This window comes from Dermacentor andersoni, chromosome 7 (genome assembly GCF_023375885.2).
Source record: "Dermacentor andersoni chromosome 7, qqDerAnde1_hic_scaffold, whole genome shotgun sequence".
In the NCBI taxonomy this organism is placed as follows: domain Eukaryota; kingdom Metazoa; phylum Arthropoda; class Arachnida; order Ixodida; family Ixodidae; genus Dermacentor; species Dermacentor andersoni.
The window spans coordinates 90,633,039-90,656,111 of record NC_092820.1 but is presented as its reverse complement, the minus strand read 5'-3'; the positions used below and the strand labels follow the sequence as shown (position 1 = coordinate 90,656,111).

Genomic DNA, 23,073 nt, shown 5'->3' with positions numbered 1-23,073 from the left:
GAAGTTAACGTGAATCTGGTCAATGTTCCAAGACCTGCTTCCCTTAAGGTTTCGACTAGACTAGAATAGTTCCATTCTTTTCGCAAGCTGACCGTGTAGGTGCAAGTCCGATGCCATTTATTTCTTTATGCAAATGACACGCCATAGAGCGCGCTGTTGCCTCCTTGCTAAGAATTGATAAAATCGTAAAGAAACAGAATGTACACTGATGTACACAACTAATTTATACCTCCCGGAAATGATCTTGTCGGTTCAGTGGTTATGATGGACTGCTACTTTGTATAAGGTGGTGGGATGGAGCCCGGCTATTACAGTCGTTTCCCCCCAAGCAAACTAAAGTAACGTGGGGTTTACGTTGTAATGAACGTCAAGAAAGCTTTGATAAAACATTTCTACGTGAGGTATATTCGAGCAAACAATGTCAGGAAAACGTTAGCATGAAGTTTTAAGAGAGGGAACGACGCATGCCCGACGACGCCGTCACTATCAACCGAAACATCTTACAGTAATTTAGTGATCACTAAGCAGTAGTAGGCTTTGATCACTAGTGCACAGAAATAAATTTTTCTGCAAGGCCCTCGGTAGCCTCCAATTGAACACGGCGTTATGAAAGTCAATTATTAATCACACTTTGAGGCATCGTGAAATTTACTAGGCGTGTACAGCTCACGACTAATAGGACTACAGTCACTAGTATTCACTAGTTTCTAACATAATCTTTTAGGTCCTCCATGCTTTGAACACCCAACTGTCTTTGATATGAAATAAGTGTAATAAAAGTAGTCAATAAACTATGCCAACGGGGAACTGGTAGGATTCAGTCATTAGTGATAATTAATCATTTATTTTACTGGTTCAATGGAAGTATTCATTAGCGCAATTCATAATTGATAACAATCCAGCAGTCATTATTGGAGTATCCATTTCATTACCACTGCTGACTGATTACCACATGTCATGGGTTATCATAAACGGAAAGCTGTTTCATGTGACATAGCGTTATTATATCAAATGAAAGGTCCTACAAGTGATGATTCATACATAGTGACTAGGCGACAGTAAGGTTGAGAAATAAGCGGTCAGAAATTGCTTTGCTTATTTAGAAAATGGCATCCTTAGTTAATATACGTTATCATCTGTAACCCTGAAAAACTGATTCTATATCTATTTCTTACGTTACCATTGCGAACTGACAACTCCAGTTTTTCCAATTATCACTAGTGATACGCTTGGTTGGATGTCCTTGTGCTTTGCAGAGCATAGTATCTTGGATATCAAATGCGAACTCACTTAAACAGTGATTTAACTATAAAAACTAGGAGCTGGTAGTATTGAGTCACTAGCGACTAGTATCACTTTGTCCAGTATCACAGCGTTAGCCTTCAATCGTGCGCGCCGTCAATGATATCAGTCATGCAGTCATTAAATAACTACGTTAGGTTACCATTACTAATGTTTCATGTCTTGTCATTGGTTATTTGAAATGTAGACATTTTAATGCCCAATAAAATGCCATAACACGTTTTAGGTGGCTGTCTCTCAACTTGAAAACAACCCACTTTAACACGCTGACCGCATATGTCTAAAAAGTTCATATGTTTTTTTTTCAATATAAAAATTTCAAGTGCTTCTTTAGGTTATATAGCTAACCTTTACCCGTTTTCTTTTGCATACGCATTAGCAATATAGCATCCCTATTTTTTTAAAGTGGCTTCTAGCTTTTCCAGGAATGCCAGACTATTCCGGAAGTTCAGCAGCCCGATTAACCGATTGTTCTGCGTATGGTGTGATAACCTGCCACTTATTCCTTTATAGCGGGTGTCTAAACTTTCAAGTATCAGGATTTATAGATATGCAAATGGCGTGTAGCTGGACAGACAGACAGACAGGCATACAGACAAAGAACTTTAATTAGATGGTCCTGAGAAGCTTTGCCCTAAGGCAGAGCTGCGGGCCGCTCCCTCGTGGGGACTGGTAGGCCGAGCCTAACCGCCGCATCGTGGGCTCTCTGGACAGCCCAAGTTTGACGTCCATATTCTGAGCTTTGGATGGCAGAGCTCCATTATTCTTCTGTGATGCGATAGGATCCCTCTAACGAGGGGCATCGCCAGAGCATGTGTACCAGATTGCTAACAGCCCCACAGTCGGGGCAAGTAGAGCTAAAAGCCTCTGGAGTGACCGTGTGGAAAAGGGCCAGGTTCGGATAGCACTTAGTCTGAAGCACGCGTAAAGTTGACGCCAGAGGTCTAGCCAGTTTGCTGTGAGTGGGTGGATAAGTCCTCCTACCCAGGTGATAGTGCGTAGTAATTTTGTTGAAAGTACTGAGAGTGTCCCGAAACTCGAGAACCCCGGAGCCTGAACTCGATCCTGCTCCCGCGTTGAGGGTTAGTGCGCGCGCTTTGGAGTGGGCGATGTCATTGAGATTCGGAAAGGAGTCGAGCTGGGGGTCGAGGTGAGTCGGAAACCATGTGAGGGTGTGCGGAGAGATTATCATGTTCTTGAGAATCTTTTGAGCCTCCTCAGCGATGGATCCTGAAGCGAAAGCCTGACCGCCGATCTCGAATCAGCGAAGATTTGTGATCTGCTGTTGTCTAGGAGTGCTATAGCAACTGCGACGTGCTACACTCTGGTTGGTGTTGAGCACTTCAGGGAAGCGGCATTCACTATCTGTCCGTTGTGATCAACGAGGGCAATGGCGAAGTTAGACAACTGTCCGTATTGGGCTGCGTCGACAAAACACGCCGAGTAGGGATCGTCCTTAGTACGCTTGAGGAGGGCGAAGGCTCTTGCGCGGCGTTTGCCTACGTTGTGTTGAGGATGAACATTACGGGGAAGCGGTGCAACTCGTATGTTGTTCCTTTGATCTTCTGAAATTTCATATTTCTGCTATTGCATGAGGATAGGGTTGATCCCAAGAACCGCTAGGATCTTCTTTCCGGCCGGGGTACAGGATAAACTGGATAGTTGTGCTGACTACTGGGCCTCGATTACTTTGTCCAATGTGTTGTGCACTCCTAGTTGCATGAGGAGGTCCGTGCTCACCCGTAACGGAATGCCTAGTACTTTTCTTATACTTTTTCTAATGAGCGTGCTTAATCCTTCCTTCTCGGACTTACACTAGTTGTGCATGGCTGCCCCATAGACTATATGACTCATAAGGAAGGCGTGGAACAACCTGAGGAGGTTGTCTTCCATTAAGCCTCCACGCCTATTCGAGGCACTGTTGTTGAGTCTGATCATGTTCTCAGTCTTGGCTGTGAGCTTCTTGAGCGTCGTATTGTTACTGCCATTGGATTTGGTGAACATGCCAAGGACCCGAATGGTGTCTACTCTGGGGATGGTTTGGCAACTTTGAGTGTGGAGCTTGATGTTTATTTCCAACAACGGTTTCCAACCCCTAGGTTTGGGGCCTCTCCTGACTGGCCTGTAGAGGAGAAGGTCAGACTTGCCCGGGGAGCATCTAAGCCCCGTATTTTCGAGGTACATCTCTGTTTGATCTACAACCTCATGTAAGACTAATTCAACAGCTCCTTCGCTTCCTCCGGTGCACCTGATTGTGATGTCATCAGCGTAGAGCGTATGATTGATCCCTTCTATGTCGGAGAGCCTTTGCGATAGTTTCTTCATGACGAGGTCAAAAAGCAGTGGTGAGGCTACCGCTCCTTGTGGCGTGCCTCTGGGGCCCAAGCTGAAATCGTCGGACTTGAGGTTACCGATTTTGAGCGTGGCCTTGTGATCCCGTAGGAACGAGCTTATGTATCTGGGGAAGGCGTCTCCCAAATTGAGCTCCGAGATGGAGTTCAGAATGTGAGCATGGGATACATTGTCAAATGCCTTCTCCAGGTCTAAGCCTAGGATGCCTCCTATATATCTTGTGGTGTTGTCAATGATTTGACACTTGATGATCTCCATCACGTCTTGCGTCGACAGGGCCGGACGAAAGCCGATCACGTTGTACGGACACAATCCTTGTTTCTCAATGTGCTTAGAAATATTATTGTGTATGACACTTTCCGCTACTTTCCCGTCGCAGGACGTGAGGGAAATGGGTCTGAGGCCTGAGAGACTCGGAGGCCTTCCATGCTTTGGAATGAGGATGACCGAAGCCATTTTCCAGGACTTCGGGCAACCCCTCGTTCCCATATTCCATTAATCTCCTCTGTCAACCATTCTATAGAGCAATCGTCCAGGTTTCTGAGGCCGCGGTTGGGGATGCCATCAGGACCAGGGGCTGACCTGAGATTTAGATTCTGGAGACTTTCCCTTACTTCGCATGCCTTGAAGGGTTTATCTAGCTCGGGGCAAGATGAGCCTTTGTAGGGGGGATAGTCTTCGTCACTCGAGTTGCCCAGTGGCAGATACTTGCGAGCGAGACTGTCGAGTACGGTCTGCAATGTCTCTGATTGTGATGCCTGGCGTAGAACCTTCACTATCACTTGTCTTTGGTTTGACTTGGTATTGGTATCATCGAGCAGATGTTTGAGTAGGTTCCATTAAGCTCGAACTCTCATCTGGCCTTTAACGGAATTGCAGACCTCATCCCATTGTTGTCTGCTGAAGGTGTGGCAGTGGTCTTCTATAGTTTTGTTGAGCTCCGCGATCTTTTTTCGGATCCTTCTGTTTAGTTCCTGCCCTTTCCATTTGTTCAACAGTGATGTTTTAGCTTCTAGAACATGAGCGAGGCAGCTATTCATCCTGTCCACCTCCAGTTCAGTCTGGATTTTCTTTGTCGCCACGCTGATATCCTCCTTTAGCCACGCTGATATCCTCCTTTAACTGTTCAGCCCACTTCTCAAGGCTAAGTGCTGAGTCATGTGTTTGTGCTCGCTCTTCCGTAATATTGCGAAAATAATCCCAATCTGTAATAGCGAATTCTTTGAGGTCCCCGCTTCTAACGATGACGGAGGTGGCCAGGATGTTGTGATCACTGCCCAGGTCCACTTGGAGGTTGGACCAAGATGCCGATTGCATATTCCGTATGAAAAAGACATCAGGTGTGGTATGCCTAGAGCAGGAGTTGCCGATCCTGGTCGGAAAAGCCGGATCTGTTATAAGCGTGAGGTTATTATTGACTGTAGTTTGCCATAGGTCAACGCCCTTGCGGTTAGCTTGTACGTACTCCGATGCTTGATGCGGAGCGTTGAAGTCTCCGGCCACCAGGAGTGGGAATGTGTTGGCCTTGCTTGTAGCCCTGTTGATAATTGCCGCGAATCTTCGCCTGAGGTCTTTGGGTGTACTGTATATGTTAAATATAAATATACTTGTCTTGAATTGTCCGCTGGGGATGATTTCAACGAGCGAGTGTTCAACCTTAATGGAGTCAAGATTCAGATCGTGGGCTACGAACGCACATTTGTTGGTGACTAATGTGCTGATTTCCCTCTTCCCATCACCATATAGGGTTTGCGATTTATAGCCTTGTAGGGTGACTGTTTCCGTGAGCTTTTCTTGCCCCTAGAAGGGGCACGGTCCTGGTAGCCGCCATCGTCGCCGCCGGGGTCTCGGGATCGGCTCCTGGATCTGTGCGAGCTGCTGAGGGCCAGCTTGAGAGGGGTTGGCGACACAGTTAGTTGTTTGGATTGTTCGCCGTTCCGCCGTTCTCTTCTCCGTTTTCTAACTACAAACGCAATTTGGAACATTTGCTTGCATGTTCTGTCAGCCGCGGGATGAAGGCCACCGCAGAGGTTGCACTTCGGTGTACATTCGTGCTTATCGTCCGGGTTGCTGGAGAGAACCAAGGTATTGTTGTTAGTCATCGCTTAGAGTTAGCCAGATTATTTTTTGAGTTCCTGATAATTGCATATTTTGTCCTAAATAATTTAATAATCAACTTCTAAATAATTATATCTACATGAACAATGTCAATGAGAAAATTGTAGAGCAACAAGAAAAACTCCTGATACAGCTTTCCGTTGCCATATACGTGCTATATAAAAGTGTTTTCCGAGTCTGAAAAAAAGCCCGCGACTGGCCGATAGAGCAACCTTGCCGGTATCCTCTGGCTTCTTTCACGCCCGGAAAAACATTTTTTTTGTAGGACTCATATAGAAACACCTATATCGGGACTTTTTGATGTTGGTTTACAATTATACTTGATACTTTTAATGTAATAATAACATTCGAGAAGTTGATTAAACAATCACGACAAATGTAATTCGACGGAATGCTAATAATAATCTGATTATCTACAAGCGAGGGCATACAATATTACGTTGGTTCTGTTCAGCTACGTCGCATTTGCGTATTTTTCAATCTTGGTGCGTAGTACTTGGGACACCCTGAATATAAGCAAGATGACTTTTTCGGTTCACCTATGAAACCACAAATGCCTTGTATAAGATACAATAGAAGAAAAACGAGTTGATTGTGCTGTATATGATTGGGGGCAACGATCACAATTAGGGCAGCAGTGGTAAACTTCGTTCACCACACATCTTCGCTAACATTTTCGTTAATATTGCAGGACTCGGTGGCAGCAGCAGCGGTGGCGTAAGCGCATATTCTAATTAAGTGTATGTGGAATCTTTGCAGGTGGGTTGATCTTTTCACATTACCTTAAACACAGGAAGTCCTATTATTTTTTATTACCGCTGATGTTGGTGCCAAGAATGCGTTGGGCCATGAAAGTTGTGCTGTGGGTGTGCTGCCGTTTGGTACCAGTCGACCACAGAACTTGTACCAGTTAATCATACCTTGTATCACAGTTACACTAGCCATGTATAAGGATTTGAGTGAACTCACCGACGAAATAAAACACGACATAAAACACGAGATCCGAGTATCGCGTGAAAGTTTCGAGCGAGACAATGAGGAAGGATATCAGAAAAATCAAGTCTAGCTTTTCCCTCGTAAATACATGTTATGAATATATGAAGGCCTCCTTAAATGATGTACGAACGAAAAATGTAAAACTCAAAGCAGCGGTGAAAGTGTTACAGAATGAACGTGAGGTTCTTCGCACTGGTGTCGGGGAAAACGAGATGAGACTCGTTCAAACTGTGCAGTACTACAGACGACTCACTGTGGAGGTAGAGGACATTCCGCACTCACCGAACGAATGTGTGCTGGAAATAACTAAGAAGCTTGCAATAGCCATTGGAGCACCTCTTGTGGACAGTGAAATTGAAGCGTGTCATCGTGTTCGATCTCAGGGTGGAAATCAATTATCGAATATAATCATACAGTTTACGCACCGTGAAAAATGGTGCAGTTTCCTACAGAGAACTAGGAAAGAAGGCGTTACTTCAGCCGATCTCGCGTTTGCTTCTCGTGTTCCAGTATATGTCAACGAGCACTTGTGCCCAACACTTCAACATCTGTTCGGATTGGCGAACGCCAAACAGAGATAATGTGGCTGGAAGCACATCTGGTCGTCCAATGGGAACATTTTTGTCCGGAAGTCGAACACGTCGGAAGTCGTATTCATTGCGCACATTGAATACTTGTCTAGAATAGTTTATTTCTTCTTTCTCTGATTCTCACCGCCGTACTTAAAAGAAAGTATTCTTGTAAAGAAACATATTTAATGCGAAATCTTTGATTAATTCACTGACATAACTGCTGATTATGAGGTCCTAGGCTTGCGCAGTGGGAGTACAGTGTCATCTGTTTGTTATAGACCACATTCAGGAAGTGCACAGCGCTAACATTCATTGATTTGTAGTTTTCAAGGATATGGCAATGCTCATAACGTGGACTTAATTTGAGGAGGAGATGTAAATCTGAATTTGTTGGTTTCTACGAGTATTCTAAATGGGCTTAAGACAATCATATAAGCAAATGGCTTCATATATGCTATAACAAGGCCAACGAGAGTCAGCCGTACATGTGAATATTTGTTGTATATATTTATAACAAGCATGAATAGTGTCCTAATTTTGGAGATGTCACTATCATTTTGGTATATTCATGTTAGTACGCAAGAACTGCCGCATATCGAAAACACCAAAGAACAACATTTCACTCAAGTAATCACGCAAAGACAACTTGAGCGATTCCGTAGCTCCGTCAGTCAGCAGATATGGGAAAGTACTTATGAATCTAATGAAAGTGATATGGCGTACAACAATTTTATAGATACCCTAAAAACATATATCGTCAATGCTTTCCAATGAACAAGGTAAGGAAATCGCGCAAGGCATGAAAACCCTGGGTGAATCATGATATATTACAAATCATTAGGCAGAAGAATGAACTGTATGAACATTTTGTGAAAACAAAGTATCTTTACGTACTTAAAGAATTTAAAGCATACCACAATAAATTTACATCTAAACTCAAGACGGCAAAAAAGAAATACTATATTAACATATTTGTGGTGACAGTTTGAAAAAGTCAGACCAAATCTGGAAAAACCTTTGGCAGCTCCTGAATCCTAACATTGCTTATAGATCTTTGCATACTTTGCATAGTCTTGAGCTTGCAGGCCAAGGTCTTTCAGGTATTGAAATGGTAAACGTGGTTAATCACTTCTTTATTGAACAAAGACGGGCGAGCAGTGTCAATACTAGTTCTGACACAAGTCCATTAAATTCCATCCCAGTGAATTTGCTGTTGTTATAACCTAGAGATTGCGTACGCGTTTTATCCTGTATCAACTCTATAAAAAATAGTAAATCCACAGATACTACTGCAATTCACATTACGCCCGTAAACCACGTACTCAATTTAATTTTCCCAGTAAGAAGGTGTATTTACAATCTCGTTGTATACAGTGCTGTGTTCCCTAAGGCCATGCAAGAAGATCGAGTTATACCAGTGTTTGAAGGTGGCAACAGGACATTTATTAACAACTATCGTCCAATCTCGATTTTGCCTCTAATATCTAAAGGTATTGAAAAAATTCTGTATATTAGAATCTTCAATTCATTCTATGCAATAATTCATTCTATTCTCGTTTCTGAGCTTGAAAAATATGGAATGCGTGGAATATCAAACGATCTACTGAAATCGTACCTTCCCAAAGAACTCAATATGTAAATGTAAGCAATACCAGGTCATCCTTACAGTCAATACTTGCTGGAGTACCTCAAGGCAGCATTTTGGCGCCGCTTCTTTTCACAGTTTATGTAAATGGCATTGTATTCTGCTACGAGGACGCCAGATATATTTCTTTAGCCGATGACACGTCGGCTTTTATTACTGGTATATTGACGGCTGATATTGAACGCAAAACCAACTGTGCGCTTGCAAAAATAAAAAAATGGGCTGATGCTAATATTCCTAAACTAAACTTTCGCAAAACAAAAGTTGTCCTATATACACGTAAGGGCAAAATCATCCCAAGATTACATAATATAAGCATGGGTAATGATAAAATTGAAGTTGATAATATTGAAATGCTGGGTGCTTTCTTCTCAAGAGATTTAACTTTGTATAAACACGTAGAGTACCTCTGTTCCAAAGTTTCCCTGCAGTTGGTATAATTACTAGACTAAGAAATATACTCCCTGTAAAATTAAAATTTTACTTTACAATTCATTGGTGCTTTCCTTGCTTCAGTATTGTCATCTTGTATTGGGTACAACATGTGTTACTAATATTATAAATACATTTACTACAAAAGAATGCTATATGATGTAGGGTAAATTTACCTTATAATGTGCAGACTAAAGAGTTGTCCGTACAATATAATATTTCTCATGTACATCAACTATATAATAATGATTATACAATACATACATATTCGACCTTGCAAACCTACGTTCGGATAAAAGGATACTCGACACGAGAAACAAAGAATAATGCTTTGTACCATCCCCACGAGCTAACTACTATAAAGAATCTTTATCGTATACCTTCCAGCATTTATGAAATAAGTTGCATCAAGAATTGTTTAACCCGTTCTGTTAATGAAACAATGACATCAGACTTTTCTTATCGACAATGTCTAAATGATAAGTGAAGCTTATGAGCATGGGAGGAGATCACGAAGCGCAGGAAGCTTGATACAGGGGAAGGAGAGAATGAGGTTAGAATGAAGGGAAACAAGATGGACGCCAGTGACACAGCCATGCCTTACGTCTATTGTGTTTTTTAATTAGGAACGCTACATTATTTTGGCGCAGCCAACAACTGACTCCAACATGTAGGTGACATTTTTCTTTGAAGAGATCTCCGCAGAGAATATAATCTTTTTGAGATACCAGGCTCAAGATGAACCAGCGGTGAAACTACCTCGCGAACTCAATTCGGCATAACTAGTGAACCTGGTTTTAGAGAAGGCTTCCATGGGCACTGTTGAACTACGTCTGAAGAGTGCTGGGAATGCGAACTTGCGTCTGGCGATCTTCAACGAATTAGTTCTTCAACCGATGCGTCCAAAGGAATCTGGTTCACGGTCTTTGACGGAATAGGTGAGCGTCGTTTTGAATGCTCTTCAGCTGCAGCAAGAACAGATTGCGCAAGAAAAGCTACTGGTGACATCGCTTATAAGGTCTCTAAACGATGAGAAGCCGGTGACTAAATTTGTAGAGCCCGATGCGTTCGACCGCATGTCCTCAAGTCCAGGAGGTTGGATTGAAGTCTATGAATATGCCGATGGGATGAGCAACTGGCTCACTAATGAGGATAACATTAAAAACCTGCGTAGTTGCTTAGGAGGTGTTCCACGGAAGTGATACAATCTGCACATTATTGAAGAAGCTGGCAACTCTTGAAAGCTGTGGAAGCAAAAATCCTTGACGACATTCCGAAGCAACCCAGTGCGAAGACAGGACACTGCCCTTAATTTTAAATTCAAGCAGGGCTCCCTCGTCGAGTATTTCTTTGAAAAACTCCGCCTTTTAAAGGTGGCCGAGTCTATGCTTCCTTCTGCTGTAGTAGCACTAGTAATGCACGGACTGAACGCGGAAGTCCTGAAGCAAGTGGAAGTACGATCACCTAAACCTATGGACGCGCTCCTGGATTGCTGTCAGGACGTACAATCGGCTTCAGAAGAAAATGTAACCGTTAACTCAAGCAGTCGCTTCAGACAGACCGACGCGGATTGGTCAAGCTGTAAAAAGCGAGAACCGAGCCAGCTTAAAAGCAGCAGAGAGAAATCGCGGTGGCGCGCTCCCAGAGGTCGGGTAAATAAAGTTGACAACAACACTGTCCCCCTACGTTCGGACGCTGAAGAGTTTCCGACGAAAACAACTAATAAACAAGGATGATTAGTCCGACCCGACGACAACAAATGAGAGCCCATAGCTTTAGAAGCGATATTGTCGCGTGCGTTGCCCCCTTCGGCGATTTCCATTTCCTTCTTTACTTGAGTACATTCAAAAACTGAAATAGGCTTTTAGTACTCCTTGATTACACATAACTCATTGCATTTCTAAAGAATGAAACATTTTTTTTGTAATGTGCAAAAATGTTTCACTAAGATTGTTTATACACCGCAGAATTCTTATTTTCCTGATTTATGGCATGCATGTGACCCATTGTTGATTACATCTGAATGTTGATTGAACTCAAGTGGTGTCGTGAATCTATCACAGATTGCATTTTTGTTCAATAATGAATGTGAGCTAAGTCGATATAATTGTTCTATTCTTTACCCTGCTTCTTCATTTATTAAATTTTTTTCCTCACAGGGTTACGAAAAAGCATAGGGTGAGGGGGGTACGAAGTAAAATTTTTAATGAAATACAAGTGGTAAAAAGATATCGGCACATAGAAGCATTCAAATATTGTCACACAACGAAGAACTTATCTAATACAGGAGCTATACAGATGGCAAACAAGAGAAAGAAACATTTTAGCATTGCATAACAACCGCAACAAGTTACATAACATCACAGTATCAACAGCAAGAAGCATCCCATAAAGCAGGAAGTTGCATTCGTTCATCATACTATACATCATGAGTGACTTAGATTGATCTAATGCCCAATAATAACACATAAGTACATACCATAATGTACTAAAAGAGTGAGGATAGCTGGGAAAAAAAGCAGCATTTCATCAGTTACGCATTGGTGCATTGCGTAACGCTAAAAAATCGCACATGACATGATTAGTAATGTGATCCTGGTCACAACATTCTCGTGCGCTTGAAGTCTTGATTTATTATTGCAAATAGATGTTTGCACATATTTGAAAAAATTTCACGCTATCTTTTAATAAATTCCTTGTCATTCCCCCGCCTGCGTCATTCAACCTGCGCATGTCTTCCAAATGCCTTCTAATCTGATAGGACGTTCACGTAGAACTTCTATTTCTTCGCCACTACGTTGAAGCGAAATTTATCTGGTTACCCTGGCTGCTGTGCAGCTCTTCATAAAGCTTTTCTGCTCTTTTCACTATTTCGTCGATAGTGGTGATTACATTGCCACGCATACTTTTTACTGTTTACGTCTTGTTCCATCAAATGCCCAGTTTTCTTCAGGTCAATTCAATCCTTCATTTCTTTACCGTCGCCAATAGGATTTGAATGTAATAATTCTGCACGTCATGGGTTCTCCCAATGCAGGTCATTTTGGCAGCTCCGATAATTAAACTTGATTTTTATGGTTGAGACATTATTATCTGCGTTTTCTTAAATAAACTAGTTTCCTCGGGAGATCTTGCCTGTTTGTTGTTGTTCCTGACTTCCAACCTAAGGAGTGCCCCCGGAAATTAAAAAAAGAAAGCTACTTATGATGTCGTCAGTTGTCGGTAGCTTAAGTGGCTTGTCTTATGTAAAGCGCGACAATAGACGGCCCAAAACAAAGAAGACAGGACGACATTGCCCGTCCAATCTTCTTCGGCCGCCTCCATGTGTTCTTTCACTGTAGAGAAGATGACGCCTAACCAATCTGCCTAAATATCAGTTCTCATAACTTGTTTGGTTTCTAAGGCCACATCTTTGCGTGCGAGCACTAACCTGACGTTTTTTGCTTGTACTCTGAAGACTGCAAGGTTGGGGTCCTCTTGACTAATTTGTGCTTTCATTTTTTTTCAAATCAAAATCAATTTTTCGCTCTAATAATTGTGACCACGGGCCTTGACACCTACCTTATACTACCAAATAATGCAAAAAGTTGAGGTTACGGCGGAATGTGAAATTGTTAAATTTTTGTTTAGACGTTAGATCTTTTCCAGCTGATTTTTCGTGCTCCTGTTGTTCAGCTATGTGCCCACCCCACCGTCGTGCATAGAGCGGTTTGTGCAGCTCACAAGAGTAGCAGTGTGAGACGACTGGTTTATGTGGAATAAAAGAGCATTCTGTTTCTTAGCTGAGGAGCCGCAGTCGCCAACTTGTTAGCCAGGCGTATTCTCAGAACACCATCCGACAGTGGTCAGCGCAATGGTTAACATTCGTGTCGATTTGAATGCTACGCTTCACGGCAGTTATATTTTATTGTCACGTATGTTTGTTTTCTGCGCGTTCCAATAACAAGGGGCACTACGTTTACAAAAAAAAAAAAAACAACGCGCGCCCGAGCAGATGATCATTCTGTTTTTCATGCGTGTGTATTGCGTGCGTTCAATTATTAGCTGTAAAGGAGTCTCCATACTCCACCCAGAAACCAGTCTACTAAGCAACGTCAAACCTTGATAAATATTTTATCGGTGGTAATGGACTATCGCTGCGGTAGCACGTAATTTTCCATCAAGCTGCTTGCGCAGAGCATGCAGTCATGCATAGTTTACTTCCGAGCTATACATTTGGGCCTGTAGTATGCTTGAGTATTTCAACGTAATAATTAGAGGTAATGGATACACTTCATGATTAATATAGTAGCCAATACGAGCAATACAAGTCTATCTTGGTAAAAATGAATGACTTTCTACTGACTTCGTTCGTCCCCATGCCTTCCATAGCGAAACGTAACGATGACGTACACCAACAAGGCGCTTTTCAAGCTCTGCTTTTTTTCATATAGAGTAGTTTCATATTCACAATATAGATCTCTACGACTTTTCATACGCTTAAGAGCAGTGAGCTACAGACTGTTTGGAGAATTCATCACATTTCTGGTACTTAGATTGGAAGGCTACGTAAGGTGTTTTCGTGATTCTTTTCGAAGGATGTTTGCCTATGGGTCATGAAAATGTAAATATATATATATATATATATATATATATATATATATATATATATATATATATATTTATATATATATATATATATATATATATATATATATATGTGTGTGTGTGTGTGTGTGTGTGTGTGTGTGTGTGTGTGTGTGTTTGTGTATGAGTTACTTCCTGTTATTAAATTAAATTGGCATCATTGCTATTATCCCTATGTCACAGTAGACTAAATTTCCTTGAGGCTCGAGCTGAAATCAATATATCCTTCATATTTGAAAGTCTTAGAAAAATGGCAGCAGGTGCTGAAAAAATAGACGCGAAATAGGTTTTCTAAAGGAGCCGAAGGGAAGACATTCCGTCCAAATTTATTCTGTCTACTCCTCGCTCTACTGTAATTGGCGTCCTACCAGCAAAGTGTCAAGTGTTTTCCTCGATCGGACGTATTCATATCTCGTTGACTACTAGCCAATATCGAATGTAGTTATTGTAGAAGACACTACTTACTCTCCGCTGCCAGAGCCGTATTTCAAATCAAAAATTCCGTATGATCCGACGCCGAGGCGAACGGGCTGAAGAAGAAATTCTTCTCCCTAAAGAAAATATGAAAACAAAGAAAACAAGGGCCTACAGTCACTCAAGTGTCTCATGCAAGAAGTGTTCGTAGGAGAAGTGTCCAGGAAATGCTGACGGTGGAAATATTACAATCGAAGGCGGCTTTTCGATGAGAGAAATACTTATGAAAAAAGTCGTACGTTCAGCACCAGATGTTCAAGGACTGCTGCGATTTATTTCGGTGATGTAAAGCCCCAGGCGCAGTAGACAAAAAAAAAAAATACACCGCGCCGCCGGCTGTGAAACGATGATGCAGGGAAACGATATAGTTATGCAGATAGAGGCTGGACTAGTATTGAAGTGATTGAAGCTCGCCGTAATACTGATTATGAAGAACAACTCAGGAATATGGAAGAAAGTGAATGAGCTGGGAGAGTGTTGAGGTATTTGTACAGGAAAAACATTGATTCACAGAAGAGGAAAAGAACCAGGAAGCTTACCAGCAAGTACGCGGCCTGTACGGTGAGCAAGACAGCAGCGAAAAAAGCGCAGGGGAAAGTCAGAGAGGCTGAAACAATCTCATCGGTGACGGCAATAGGAAAGAAACCTGCCATGAGTAACTAAGAGGAAAAAACGAAATCAGGAAAGAAAGAATTTATGATATTTCGAAGGGAAGCTCATTACTTTTCGAAGACAGATCGGGACGCTTTAGAACACGCACCTATGAAGCGAGACATAAGAAGGAAGAAGAAGCATGTGCTTGCTGCGGTAAAGCTAGGGAAACAATGGATCATGTTTTATTAGAATGTGAAGATGTCTGCTCAGCGGTCGATTTAGGCACCACTGGCCTCTTTGAAGGCATTGAGTTCAGCGAGAGCCCTGCAAAAGTATACATGTCCGCAATTGAGATTAGTGAGAGGTGATTGGAAGATTGGTGGAAGAAAAGTAGGGGAACGACAAAAAACGGAGACGTACAAAAGCAATGTTCGCAATAGGGCATCAGAAAATTTGGCTGTGGGAGTTCCTAGGTTTTTCTTCTTTTTTTTCTTGTTTAACCTAGTTAGGACAATAGACAGTGTCTCATATAGTGTCTGTTGCATTATGGTTACAACAGCCTGGAAGTTGTTAATAAGTGATGAAAAAAAAAGGAAAGTGGAAACTGAAACCCATAAATGCATCTTCTTGGAATATTTTGGAAATATTTCTTGCAAAATAAGATATGGAACTTCACTATTTATTTAACACTTAGAATTTCGAAAGAAGTGCCACAACGCCAAACACATTCCCAACTCTATTTGCTCCAGAAATATTTACCCACTTTAAGGATGAATACTTCTTACAAAGCTAAAAGAAATACCTGTAAAAAGATTGACATTTTTGGGATGCTTCAAACATTTTCTACTGGCAGTCTATCTACCAATTAAAAGCAGCCCTAAATCCTTTCCCGCCAACTTGGAACTGCATGGAACTGAAAGGGCGTCGTATATACTTAGCAGTCTTGTTGAGCGCAGATTTGTACGCACGACATTAGTGGACTTCGCTGGGACGCATGGTCCAGCGCGTCCTATAGGAAACGGGAGCCAGGATCCCCGCTGCGTACCACGCCTGTTGCTTGACACACTTTGACCTCGGCAATATGGCGCGTCGCTGGATGGTCTCCTGGCTATTCGCGATAACGTCCACAATCATCCGGAGAAGGATTTCGCCTAATTATTGTCGTAAGTTACTAATATGGTTTAGAAATGACGACAATCTAAACTAAACCAATCGAGTGTTTCTTTTCAGTGTCTTTTTTGCACATACGATATTATGTTTTTAGTTATTCTGGCGTAAGCTAGTTCTCGCACGTTTCCTGGCGAAAAACACGAACAGCTTTTATGTCGTGAATGCTGCCTGCTCTGGCGTCAAACGTTATTTTGTTATCACTCGCGTTTGTATTTGCCGGTTCAGGCAGCCGTTTTTGCACGAAGCTTTCTTTATCGCCATCTGCAAAATTTCGCCTGTCTGCAAGGTCATCTCTCTTGGTGAGTAGAAGTTGTCTCTACTCCAGCCAGCATACTGACACTATAAAAAATGCGACAGCGTTCGCGAACTCTTGGATGATTCGCCAGCGCACACAAGTCGGCGTACAACTGACAGCGTTTTTGGCACTTAGCCGAGCTCGGAATATTCGCACAGCGTCAGCAACAATTACGGCCACCCTCTAGGACGACTTTGTTCTTTAATCACTCTAAATCTCGCGAAGGTAATGTTATCACTGAAAGTCATCGCTCCCCCAGGATGCCGACCTTGAATGCAATTTACGCTACCTGCGTTTCACCAAGTACCCACAGCATGAACAATCACGGTTACGGACGCATTCCTCGCGGAAATGATTCGCATGCGCCATTTCCAGCACTGCCTGGAATCACCATCCAGTACTCGGCTTCTTGAGAACATCGTGTTCCCTATATCAGATGCCACTAGAGCCTTGAAGAGGAGGATCGGTATTTTTGATTAGCGAAAGTTACATACTTAAAAAAGCCGAATATCCGCGTGGAAATTAGAACGGGAAAGACGCGCCATTTCGCCCAAAGAGCATATATCGATAATTTTAAGCAGCAGTTATCGAACAAGGGCTTCATTATAAAGCTTCCTCTTCGGAACACATATTTTTTTTTCCTTTGCGGGCAGCCATTCCTGAGGGGATGTCCGGCCACAAGTTCGGCTGAAATGTTAATTTAGGAACAGTTACGACTACAAGTTACTGTAAATACGGGTCCAAATTAATTTTGGGAGGGGGGCTGTTTGTGTGACCCTCTATTGTTGTGTGTGAACAGTGTTTCGGGCAATCTTTTACAGCGCACACTCCGAAGAAAATGAAGGCAGGCGCTTTTATGTTTTAAAATTCTAGTGAATTAGGCAACGGGGTCCAAATATCTGCACACGAATTTCCGGGCACGAAATTGGGAACATGCAATGAGGAATTTCATACTTACGAGGCCAAATTCTGGGAATGCCGTTGCCAGATTATCGTATACATGGATTGAAGTAATAACATTCAAAGATGGAGTAATCTTGTAATGCCATTTTGTGACATCTGAAAAAAAAAAACAATTCATCATGAGATGTTACAATGCTTCATAGAAAGAACATCACTTGTCTAATTGACCAATTCTGCCGCTGAAATGAAACTTCCAGTAGAACACGAGGGCGCAGACTTTGAGGCAGATAAAATATTGGTTTTCCTTGCGCCGTTTGACACTCTTCACTACATTGTTTGCGAAGCAGCTTTATTTTGAATATTGGAGTGTTATTATATATAAATTGTGTTCAGTCGAAGATGCAAACATAGATCTGCATAAATAGGTAAGTCGGATACGTCTGAAACCGACAGTATGTCTGGTGGATAAGAGATAAAACTTGATTCACGCCTTTATTTTGACTCAATACGCATTTGACTCAATACCCAAGGCAGCTTTGAGTTCCAGGGTGACCGCGATTGAGATACCAGATACCGCAAGTTGTGCGATTTGGTTTGTGTTCAGATTTAAGAAACTAACGAGCAGTGCCAAAATACGTAGACACACGGCAGCGAAAACAGACCCGAAGGCAAGCAGCGATTGTGCGGGCCGTTTTCAAACTGGGTTGTCTGCGTCAATCTGTAGTAACTTGTCATACTGCGCCCCAGGTCAGGAGCTCATACAGAATTTGTTTTCGATGTTAAAGTACCAATCGTAACATAAAATTAATGCCGTGGCTCATTCCGGCGTAATTCTTATGAGGGCATTTTTTGTCGCGGATAGAGGCATACGTTTTAGTGGCAGGGAAAAGGCGCGCCTGCGATGCGTCTGTGAGGCATGTAAGTCAACTATGGAGACAGCGTCTTGGTAACAATGCGGTAAATATTTACCTGTTGGCACCTTCCAGTGTCGACAGCAGTCGCTAGGTTCGATGTCACTATTGGACGCTTTCTGGAGCTGCCAGGTATTTAGATATATTTTTAACCTCCTCAGATTTTAACTGCGTATTGTTTTCCGAGAATTCTGCTCATAAGGAGTGAGGGAACAAACTCGATTGGGGTAGTGTTAAATTACTGAGGTTCTCATCTGTAGAATATAGTACCCAGTAGTTGCGGTTGTTATCGTAAAGTAACTGCTTTGGTCTGGCTGTATTTATGGGCTCGATACGGAGACTCAGTAGCAGTCGTCGAAAAAAAATCGCAGTTCCGCCCGAAAGCGATGCACCGATTGCGATAGCAAATTAGTAGACAGCTGTACGAACTAAGGATAGTAGTTTATCGACTGTATAAACTTGTAAACATTCGCTTACTATCTAAATTAACAATGATAGAATATGTAAGCGGGACTCAACGAAGACGTAGAAAGAAACACACACAGAGACAGCGCTGTCTTTCGGCGTCCGCGGAAACTGTCTGTGAAAACGCAGGAATTAGGAATTGTGACAGCAGCCGTGAGCCAATTGACCCCCGTGCATCGGTCGCTTCAACGCGGACGAAACTTTGAAAGCACAGCGCCTACGAAGCAACCTGCACTACGTGGACTCGGCAAACATGGCAGACTGCTTTGAAGATGAGGCCCGCGCGTGCGCGCACTTTAGCGACGTCGCAGACCGCTTTCAAGAAACACGACCGTCGGCGACGCGTCGCTACCGCGTCCGCCAAAAGCGTCTGCCACGACTTCCACGATTCGCGTGCCCAATGCATTGTTGAGGATGATAGTGATCAAAAGAATGGAAAGACAATTGATTCTGGAACCCGTGAGGGAGGCGCCGCTATATCTCCACTCTGGGGACGTATTCTGAAACGTTCGCCGCGGCGAAAGTTTCGCACTGGCCACGCCTCCGCTGTTGCGGCGCGCGCTGAATGGCTGCTTTGACAAAACCGGAAATTCACTTGCGGCACCTGAATTTCCGGTTTTGTCAAAGCAGCCATTCAGAGCGCGCCGCAACGGCGGAGGCGTGGCCAGTGCGAAACTTTCGCCGCGGCGAACGTTTCAGAATACGTCTTACGAAGAGGCTTGCGAGGAGGACATCGAGACACCCTGGCAGCCGCCGGAGAAGAACGCTCCTCCTCCCTTGCCCGACTCCCCTTGCCTCGCACTCCACAAGAGAAGGAACGCATCCGGGCCGCGTTCCTCGCTCGCGCACGCGACATTAAACTGCGTTCGCTGCCTCCCCCATGAGTGGTTGATTTGAGGGATCGCCTGTCGTTTGTGCGCAGGCGCAAGTAAGAGCGGACGCGAGAGAGAAAATTTGGGGGCTTTTGCTCCTTGAATATATGACTCTGCCTAGGCACTACGAAGGAGGTTTCCTTCGCCGCTAGACGTGCTACCATAGCGGAATGAGGTCGAGTTTACGCTCCGCCCCTGGCTGCCCGCGCGGTGAGCCAGTGGGTGCTGGCGCCCCATTTGGTGATCGTTGTGTCTGAAGGGGCTAGGTTCTCACTGGTGTTGTATAAGTCGCGGGTCGGTTTTTAACGCGACAGCGTTATGGAGCTCGTGTCGCCGAAAAGCCGGAGTCGTTGGCGTTGGTGTCAGCGGCGTTGACCGTGAGTGAAAAATCCCGGTAGGCAATTCATTATTAAAAACAACTTGCAAGATGGGCTGGGTGGGAATCGAACCAGGGTCTCTGGAGTGTGAGGTGGAGATCCCACCCCTCAGCCATGAGTTCAATAGTTCAAAGCGGGACAAAATCAGCTCTAGTGAATGCGGGGTTGCCATAGAAACGCGCCGTAGAAAGTTATACTGCGGTGTATATCGGTAATTCTGAGCATGTAAACTACAGAAGTCGGAATTAAACGCGTAGCGAAGTACGCTTCCGCTACATTTCTTCTGCGCTTGCCGCACACACAGAGCCCTCTTGCGGCAAACGCAGAAGACGCCCTCCTCGCAATGTACGGCGCTGCCCCTACAGGTGGCGCGCCGTACAGAACAGTTTACACTACAGAATAGTACGTGGATAATGAATACCTTTTTCCACCAGCGGGATAGCCGAAAGTGGACGTGTAGGAGACCAAATGAGGAGAGTACAAACGGACTAGACTTCATACTCTGCGCTAAACCTGGCACCATACAAGATGTGGACGTGCTCGGCAAGGCGCGCTGCAGTCACAATAGGATGGTAAGAACTCGAATTAGCCGAGACTTGAGGAAGGAGCGGAGGAAACTGTACATTAGAAGCCGATCACTGAGTTAGCGGTAAGAGAGAAAATAGAGGAATTCCGGATCAAGCTACAGAAGCGGTATTCGGCTTTAACTCAGGAAGAGGACCTTAATGTGTAAGCAATGAACGGCAGCCTTATGGGCATCATTAGGGATCTGCAATAGAAGCCGGTGGGTAACTTCGCTAGAGAGGATACCGGTAAGCTATCGCAGGATACGAAAGATCTGATTAAGAAACGCCAGTGTATGAAAGCCTCTAAGCCTACGGCTAGAATAGAACTGGCAGAACTTTCCAAGTTAATCAACAAGGGTAAGAGAGCGTACGTAAGGAAATATAATATGGATAGAATTGAGCATGCTCTCAGGAACTGAGGAAGCCTAAATGCAGTGAAGAAGAAACTACGAATAGGCAAGAATCAGATGTACGCGATAACAGACAAAGCCGGCAGTACCATTACTAATATGGATGACATAGTTCAAGTGACTGAGGAGTTCTACAGAGATTTATGCAGTACCAGTGGCACCCACGACGATAATGGAAGAGAGAATAGTCTAGAGGTATTTCACATCCCAAAACTAACGCCGGAAGAAGTAAACAAAGCCTTGGCAGCTATCGAAAGCGGGAAGGCAGCTGGGGAGGATCAGATAACAGCAGATTTGTTGAAGGATGGTAGGCAGATTGTTCTAGAAAAACTGGCCACCCTGTATACGTAATGCCTCATGATCTCGAGCGTACCGAAATATTGGAAGAACGTCAACATAATCTTAATCAATAAGAAAGGGGACGTCAAAGACTTGAAAAATTATAGACCGATCAGCTTACGGTCCGTTGCCTACAAAGTATTTACTAAGGTAATCGCAAATACAATCAGGAGCATCTTAGACTTCTGTCAACCAAAGGACCAGGCAGGGTTCCGTAAAGGCTACTCAACAATAGACCATATTCACACTATCAATCAGGTAACAGAGAAATGTGCGGAATATAACCATCCCTTATATATAGCTTTGATTGATTACGAGAAAGCGTTTCATTCCGTCGAAACCTGTGTAGTCATGAGACATTACGTAATCAGGGTGTAGACGAACCGTATGTAAAATACTGAAAGATATCTATAGGGGCTCCACAGCCACCGTAGTACTCCATAAAGAAAGCAACAAAATCCCAATAAAGAAAGGCGTCAGGCAGAGAGATACGATCTCTCCAATTCTCCTCACAGCGTGTTTACAGGAGGTATTCAGGGACCTGAATTGGGAAGAATTGGGGATAAGAGTTAATGGGGAATACCTTAGGAACTTCCGATTCACTGATGATATTGCTGTACTTAGTAACTCAGGGGACCAATTGGAATGTACGTTCACTGACCTAGAGACGCAAAGCAGAAGGGTGGGTCTAAAAACTAATCCACAAAAAACTAAAGTAATGTTTAACAGTCTCGGAAGAGAACTGCAGCTCACGATAGATTGCGAGGCACTGGAAGTGGTAAGGGCATACATATACTTAGGGCAGGTAGTGAACGCGGATGCGGATCATGAGAATGAAATAATCAGAATAAGAATGGGCTGGTGTGCGTTTGGTAGGTATTCTGAGATCATGAACAGCAGGTTGCCATTATCCCTCAAGAAAAACGTGTATAATTGCTGTGTCTTACCAGTACTCACTTACGGGGCAGAAACCGGAGGCTTACGAAAAAGGCTCTACTTAAATTGAGGACCACGCTCCGAGCTGTGGAAAGAACGTTTTAATTAATTTTTTTAATTATTGGGTTTAACGTGCCAAAACCACTTTCTGATTATGAGGCACGCCGTAGTGGAGGACTCCGGAAATTTCGACTACCTGGGGTTCTTTAACATGCACCTAAATCTAAGTACACGGGTGTTTTCGCATTTCGCCCCCATCGAAATGCGGCCGCCGTGGCCGGGATTCGATCCCGCGACCTCGTGCTCAGCAGCCCAACACCATAGCCACTGAGCAACCACGGCGGGTGGAAAGAACGTTGGGTGCAACGTTAAGGGATAAGAAACGGGGAGATTGGGTGAGGAAACAAACGCGAGGTAATGGCGCCTTAGTTGAAATCAAGAAAAAGAAATGGGCATGGGTAGCACACATAATGAGGAGGCAAGATAACCGATGGTCATTAAGGGTTATGAATTGAATTCCAAGAGAAGGGAATCGTAGCAGGGGGCCCGAGAAAGTTAGGTGGGCGGATGAGATTAAGAAGTTTGCTGGGACAGCATGGCACCAATTAGCACATGACGGGGCTAGCTGCAGAAGTATGGGATATGCTTTCGCCCTGCAGTGGACGTAGCCAGGCCGATGATGATGATGATATCAGGTCGTCAAGAGGGGGCGTACAAT

The 23,073-nt window shown here is 43.6% G+C and overlaps 1 protein-coding gene across 2 annotated transcripts in view; it reads right to left on the bottom strand.

Moving 5' to 3' along the window:
* The window catches only part of LOC129385710 (uncharacterized), a 95,765-nt gene that overhangs the window by 9,842 nt on the left and 62,850 nt on the right, over positions 1-23,073 (bottom strand). For both annotated transcript variants that reach the window (XM_055072698.2, XM_055072699.2), the window contains 2 exons: positions 17,535-17,635; positions 14,509-14,594 (listed from right to left, as the gene is read on the bottom strand). In XM_055072698.2, the coding sequence (XP_054928673.1) occupies positions 14,509-14,594; positions 17,535-17,635 (187 nt within the window). The remainder of the gene's footprint in view (positions 1-14,508; positions 14,595-17,534; positions 17,636-23,073) is intronic.